This window comes from Phyllostomus discolor, chromosome 9 (genome assembly GCF_004126475.2).
Source record: "Phyllostomus discolor isolate MPI-MPIP mPhyDis1 chromosome 9, mPhyDis1.pri.v3, whole genome shotgun sequence".
Taxonomy (NCBI): Eukaryota; Metazoa; Chordata; class Mammalia; order Chiroptera; family Phyllostomidae; genus Phyllostomus; species Phyllostomus discolor.
In genome coordinates this window covers 44,908,537-44,915,817 of record NC_040911.2, presented here as the reverse complement: position 1 = coordinate 44,915,817, position 7,281 = coordinate 44,908,537, and the positions used below count along the sequence as shown (strand labels likewise).

Genomic DNA, 7,281 nt, shown 5'->3' with positions numbered 1-7,281 from the left:
ACTGTTATATTTTAAGAACATGTAATTTTGCATATGTAAGGTAATCCAAATAGTGGTGTAATTCCTTTTCCTAGCTCAGAAAGAAGAAAATAGTACTAGTGGATTTCAGAACCTCCCGAGGCATCTTCTGTCTAATCCAGGTTTAGCCCACACAAACATAACGTGCATTCTAAATTTACACATTGCCAGATTTGTATAACATTTCACTTTCCAGTGTATTTGCAGCAATGTTGTAAGACATCACTATATTCTGGGGATCATTTTGCTCTGCTTTTGACAGTTTTGTCAGGAGGCTTGAGTTTATATGGGGATGTGCCTTCCAAGGAGTTGTCCTCAAGTATTAAGCGGCCAAATGATACAAGGCAGTTTTGGACCAGAAGGACATTGACTGAGCTCGTCACCTCCTGACTAATGAGAGGATGTTGCTTAAATTCCAAACTGAACCTGGCCTTCCATAAAGCTTTGACTTTCAGAGTACCCCTGGTGACTTCAAGGTGAGTTTTTCATCAGTCTCAGCTATGGGGCTATATTGTAAAAGGTATCTCTGGACTACTACTCAAGAAGTGAGGCTCAAATCTTTCACATCATGAAAACAAATAGAAAAAAACTATTCAGCTTTTTCTCCTGCTCTGCCTGCTCCTCCCTCCCCAAGAGCACTGCTCAGGCTGCACCATGCTCACTCTGAGCTCCTGGCTCCAGCTGTCATCTCCTTCCTGCCACCATCATGATCATCTCCCAGGACGTCATCAGGCATGATGAGATGTTCGATGTCTGCAAGATCTGGGAGGTTGCAGATAGGCTGTGCCTGGAGGAAGAGGGGAAGATGGTCAATGGGACCAAGGGTAACATGGATGATTTGTTTATTGACGGAAATTCCTCCACGGAAGGCCCAGAGGGTGAAGGTACCCAAAGCACTGTAATCCCTGGTGTTGACATTGTCAAGAACCATCATTTGCAGGAAACCAGCTTCAAAAAGAAGCCTAAAAGTACACCAAAGTGTACATTAAATCAATCAAAGGGAAATGAAGAACAGAGACCAGAAGGAGTACAGCCTTTTATGACAGGGGCTACAGAACAAATCCAGCACATCCTTGCCAATTTCAAAAACTGCCAGTTCTTCATCTGGTGAAAATGTGCATCCAGATGGCAGGGTTGCTCTATTGGAGTACCATGAGGACAGTATGACCCCATATATGATTTCCTTTAAGGATGGCTTAGAAATGGAAGAATGTTAACAAATTTGGCAGTTTGGATCTATCACCTGTCATCACACTGGCTGCTGCCTTCCATCCACACAGCAGGACTAGGGCAAAAGGGACTGATGTTGTCTTGAGCTCTTCGTTTATTTTAACCTTGATTTATTTCGAGTGGAGGCATTGTTTTTAAGGGAAAAAAAACGTCATGTAGATTGTCTAAATATAAAATACATGTAAACATATTTGAGAGAATGCCTCCTAGTTTATTTAATACATATTTACATCCATCCCGTATAGTGTTCCGGGAGAGGCTAGAGCCTGGTTATAGACCAGCAACTGCTCCAAAGCATGAGACAGTCTTCAGATAACTTCTACAGTCAAAACTACTTCTGGGCTGGAGTATATTAAGAAACGAGGATCACAATTCTGAAATCTGAGGTGAAGTAAAGGGAAAGATCATGCTCACAGTGGAGCCAACATATGAAGCGAATTCCTTAGACATTTCATAACCTACAAACAGGAGTAGTTACCTAAATTTAGAATAAAAAGAGACTAACACAGATGGGGAAGAAAATAAAGGAAAAAAAGCTATTCATTGGCAAATCTTAAGGTTCTAATTACCAGAGTTGAACTTTAGACTATGGCCCAAGGCCCTGACTATGAGGAGTCACCAGGGTTGCCCAGTTCTAAGAAAGCCTCAAACCCATGTCTTGACAAGCTCACCCAAATGAAAGTGGCCAAGATCCTGCTCAAATAGTTCTCTTCAACATGAAGACAGAGCAAATTTCTTCCATGGACTCACTTCTCTCCTTCAATTCCCTTAGTAGGATCAGTCATGGTTCCCTGGTCGGCCATCTAAAAATCCCACTCGGGGTTTTTGAGAGGACACAAACTACATTATGTTTTGCATTTGTGACAGCTAGCACAGTGCCCCACATACACATGTTCATTAAGCCACTGAAATAAGTGATGAAGTGGGTGAGGTCTGATCCGGACTCCTGGACGGGAAGGAAGGCCCACCTGAGCTGAGTCAAGGACATTGGGATGTTGTGGAGAGAATCCATTTAGCTCTATGCCTGGGGAGACCCATGAAGACATAACCTACTCTCAGTTCTTTGAGTATGATTTGACATCTGAATCTTAAGGTCCAATTTCAAGAGCGTTGCATGCTCTAACTAGTCTAATTTGAGGTCTTAGTGGAATTGAGAGTCTTGATTTAGATTTAATATGTGCTCTGAGACCACCCTACATGTTTCAGTGTTACTGTTGGTGAGCTTTTTTTAATCAGTCAGCTTCATCATGCTGATGGCCCTGCTCCCCTATGAGGTGTGCTGGCTTTCATCAGTTCTCAGCCTATACATCACCAGATCCTAGTTTTTCCAGGAAAATTTGGAGTTGTACGGAGGGGAAACACATCTAGTCATCATCTAGAGTACCTGAAATCTAATGTTTTCCTTGAATACGGATGGTGTAATGCCTGCAGCCTCCTCCCTGGAGTGATAACTCTAAGTCACCTGCACATATTGAGAATAACAGAGTGTCTTCAATGCTGCTGAGATTGAGAGCTCCCTTCTTTTCACCTTCTTTGTTTCACCACCATGCCTAGAATGACTGATGTGCTGACTGTGAAGGTGTGGACTGCATTTGAAAGGGCCTCTTCTCCTCTCCTTTTCAGAGACAAAATCCTAGAAAATTTGATAATCACAGCAGAATTTATGTGAGCACCTTTCTCCCCAAATAGAGTCTCTGCATACTTTCATCAAAAAGAACAAGTAGATCTTGTATTCTGTATTTCTGGCCTGCTAAACTTAAACAGGCTGTGATCAAGGCCCACTTGACACATGTCGAAGACAACCATCTCTACCACATTGGTTTCTGCGTGCGAGGTGATGCAGTGTGGGATGGGACAGGGAGTGGACTGGACCTGCACCTGAAAGGGTGAGATACAAGAGGAGAAAATCATATTCTATGTAAACACTGACCACTACAGGTGTGTTGATATATCATTTGGCCTTTGAAATGCTGCACATGTGGTCTAATATTTTATGAACAGCATTTGCTACAACTTGTTCTACTCCCATAAAATAAAGTCCAAACTCTTCATTGTGGCATTTAAAGCTAGCCACAGCCAGCAGGCACCCATCTCGTAGGCTTCAATACTAACGTTCTCCCTACTCACCCCATAGCCTGGAGCATAGACCCACTGGGTCCCTACTCTGCAAGCCCATATTTATGCTTTAGGACATTTTTTGATGGTGGGCACTCTTGATTTGTTTCTCAACCTTACTTACCTCATAGCACACATAGTATGTCATAATTTTGCATGGCAAATAGGATAAAATGGATGGATTTGGGGATATCTGTGGGGTTTTGTTTTTAAAAAATTACTTTTTCTTTATATAATTATAAAATATAAAGTGTATATTAGGGGAAATAATTCTGAGTTAAATGTGTTTAAATAAAATATTTTCATGTTAATGATAAACTTTATATCATCTTTCTATGAGTGCATTTCTTATTAAATATTTGTTTATAATACTTAAAATATTTCCATGTTACTCCTGAACAAAAAATGTAATGATGATTTTTTCGAATTCTAGTAGTTTCCATTGATGAAAAACTTTTCTTAATAGGTAATGAAACTTTATATATCAGTAATTTTGTTTTTTAATTTTTTTTAATTAAATCTATTAGAGTGGCATTGATTAATAGAATCATATAGGTTTTGAGTGTGCATTCTATGATACATGATCTCTATATTGCATTGTGTGCCCACAACCCAAAGTCAAATCATCTTTTGTCACTATGTATTTGGTTCCCTTCCCCCTTTACTACACCCAAACACCTTTCCTCTGGTAACCACCATGCTGTTGTCTGTGTCTATGAGTTTCAGTTTTACATCCTACATATGAGTGAAATCAATAGTTCTTGGCTTCTTCTGACTCACTTATTTTACTTAGCATAATATTCTCAGGGTTCATCCATGTTGTCAGAAATGGCAGTATTTCATCCTTTCTCATGGCTGAGTAGTATTCCATTGTATATGTGCACCACATCTGCTTTATCCAGTCCTCTCTCAAACAACACTTTGTCTCCATGTCTCAGCCACCATGGATAATGGTGCACTGAACATAGGGGTGCATATATATACCTTGGCAAATAAATGTTTTTTAGTTTTTCAGGTAGCTACCAAAGAGAGGAATTTCTAGGTCATATCATAACTCAGTTCTTAATTTTTTGAGGAACCACCATACTGTTTTTCATAGTGGCTATACCAGTTTACATTCCCACCAACAGTGAATGAGGGTTTCTTTTTCTCCATAACCTCTCCACATTTGTTTTCACCCATCTTGTTGATAATAGCCATTCTAACAGGTGTGGGGGTGGTTTCACATTGCAGTTTTAATTTACATTTCCTAATAGCTAGTGAAGTTGAACATCTTTTCATATATCTGTTGGTCATTTGTATGTCTTCTTGGGAGAGGTATCTATTCAGGTTTTCTGCCCATTTTTCAGTTGGATTGGCCGTTTGGTGTTGAGTTGTGTGATTTCTTTATATACTTTGGTTATTAACTCCTTGTTGGAGCTTTTGTTTGCAAATATCTCCCATTTTATTGGTTGATTTTTTGTTTTATTGTTGGTTTATTTTACTGTGCAGAAATATTTTAGTTTGACATCATCACATTCATTTGTTTTTGCCTTTTTTCTCCTTGCCTTTGGGGTCAAATTCTTTATACATTCTCCATGATCAAGGTCCATAAGCTTAGTACCTATGTTTTCTTCTATATAATTTATTATTTCAGATCTTATATTTAAGTCTTTGATTCATTTTGAATTAATTTTTTACATAGGGACAAACTGTACTCTAATTTCATTCTTTTACATATGGCTTTCCAATTTCACCAGCACCATTTGGTGAAGAGGTTTTCTTTTCTCTATTGTGTGTTTTTGAATACTTTGTCAAAAATTATTTGACCATATACATGTGATTTTATTTTGGGGTTCCCAATTCTGCTTCATTTGTCTGTTTGTTTTTCTGCCAATACCATGCTGTTTTGATTATTGCAGCTCTGTAGCATAATTTGAAGTCAGGGAGTATGATACCTCTGGCTGTGTTCTTTTTTCTTAGGATTGCTTTGGCTATTTGGGCTCTTTTGTGGTTCTATGCAAACCTGGTGATTCTTCTTCTTCTATTTCTTTAAAAATGACATTGGGATTTTAATGGGAATTAAATCTGTATATTGCTTTGGATAATCAAAATATGTTGATTCTTCCAATCCATGAACATGGAATAACTTTCCATTTTATTGTGTATTTTTCCATCTTTTTTGATGATGCTTTGCAGTTTTCAGTGTATACATCTTTTCTTTTTTAAAAAAACTATGTTGACTCTTCTAATCTATGAACACAGAATATCTTTCCACTTTGTTCTTTTTCAATCTCTTTGAAAAATGTTTTGTAGTTTTCAGTATATAGGTGCTTCACATCCTTTGTTGTTTGTATTTTATTCTTTTTGGTTGCAATTGCAAAGGGATTTTTTTTTTTATATCTTTTACTGGTTTCATTGTTAGTAGATAGGAGTGCAGTAGATTTTTGTAGATTGTTTTTGTATTCTGCAATTTTACTGTATTTGTTTGTTGTTTCTAGTAGTTTTTTGGCAGAGTCTTTATGGTTTTCTATACACAGAATCATCTACTAAAAGTGACACTTGTAATTCTTTCTTCCCAATTTGAATGCTTTTTATTTCTTTCTCTTGCCTGATTGCTCTGGCTAAAACTTCCAAAACTGTGTTGAATATGAGTGGTGATAGTGAGCATCCTGATCTTGTTCCTGGTTTTAGAAGAAAACCTTTTAGTTTTTCACCATTGTGTATGATATTGGCTGAGGGTTTGTCATATATGGCCTTTACTATGTAGAGATATTTCTTTCCATACCCATTTTATTGAGTGTTTTGACCATAAATGGATGTTGTATTTTATCAAATGCTTTTTTGCATTTATTGATAAGATCATATAATTTTTATTGTTTGTTTTGTTAATGGTGTATTAGATTGATCTATTTATATATGTTGAATCATTCTTGTGCCCTGGAATAGATACCACTTGATTGTGATGTATTATTTTTTAATGTATTATTGTATTTGATTTTCTAGTATTTTGTTTAGGATACTTACATCTATATTCATCAGATATATTGGTCTATAGTTTTCTTTAGAAAAACTATAGGATAATGTTGCATTATCCTTGCCAGGTTTTGTTATCAGTGTTAATGTTGGCTTCATAAGAGGCAATGTGTTTAGAAGTATTGCCTCTTCTTAAATTTTTTTGGAAGAGTTTGAGGATAGGTATCAAGTCTTCTTTGAATGTTTGGTAGAATTCAGTAGTGAAGTCATCTAGTCCTGGACTTTTATTTGGGGAGAGATTTTCAATAGTTGTTTCCATTTCCTCACTGCTTTTACGTCTAGTTAGATTTCCCTTTCTTCATGATTCAGTCTAAGAAGGTTATATATTTCTAGGAACTTATGCATTTCTTCTAGATTATTGAAGTTGATGTCACATAGTCTTTCACAGTATTCTAGTATGATACTTTGTATTTCTGTGATAGCTTCTCTTTCATTTCTAATTTTATTTAGATGAGTCTTTTCTCTTTTTGTCTTCATGAGTCATGAGTTAATTTTATTAATCTTTTCAAAGAACCAGCTCTTTGTTGTGTTAACTTTTGTATAGTCTTTTTGCTCTCTATTTCATTCAACTCTGTTCTAATTTTTATTATTTCATTTCTTTGGCTGACTTTGGGTTGTTTTTGTTCTTCTTTTTCTAGTTCTTTAAGATGTAATGTTACGTTGTTTATTTGGGATTTCTCTTGTTTCTTGAGATAGGCCTGTTATGATAAAAACTTCTCTCTTAACACTGCTTTTGCTGTAGCACAGAAGTTTTGATATGTTGTATTGTCATTTTCGTTTGTCTCTCTGTATTTTTTAATCTCACCTTTTATTTTTCTTTGACCCAGTCATTTTTAGTAGTATGTTGTTTCATCACCACATATTTGTGGGTTTCTTTTTATTTTTTTTAATATATTTTATTGA

General features: G+C 36.6%; 1 protein-coding gene across 1 annotated transcript; it reads left to right on the top strand.

The window, feature by feature from the left end:
• Positions 1-709: 709 nt before the first annotated feature.
• On the top strand, positions 710-1,308 carry LOC114507012 (translationally-controlled tumor protein-like). The gene is given in 2 exon segments (XM_036010109.1): positions 710-1,123; positions 1,125-1,308. Coding segments are annotated over 2 exon segments (510 nt in total). The 5' UTR covers positions 710-724; the 3' UTR covers positions 1,236-1,308.
• Positions 1,309-7,281: the final 5,973 nt, after the last annotated feature.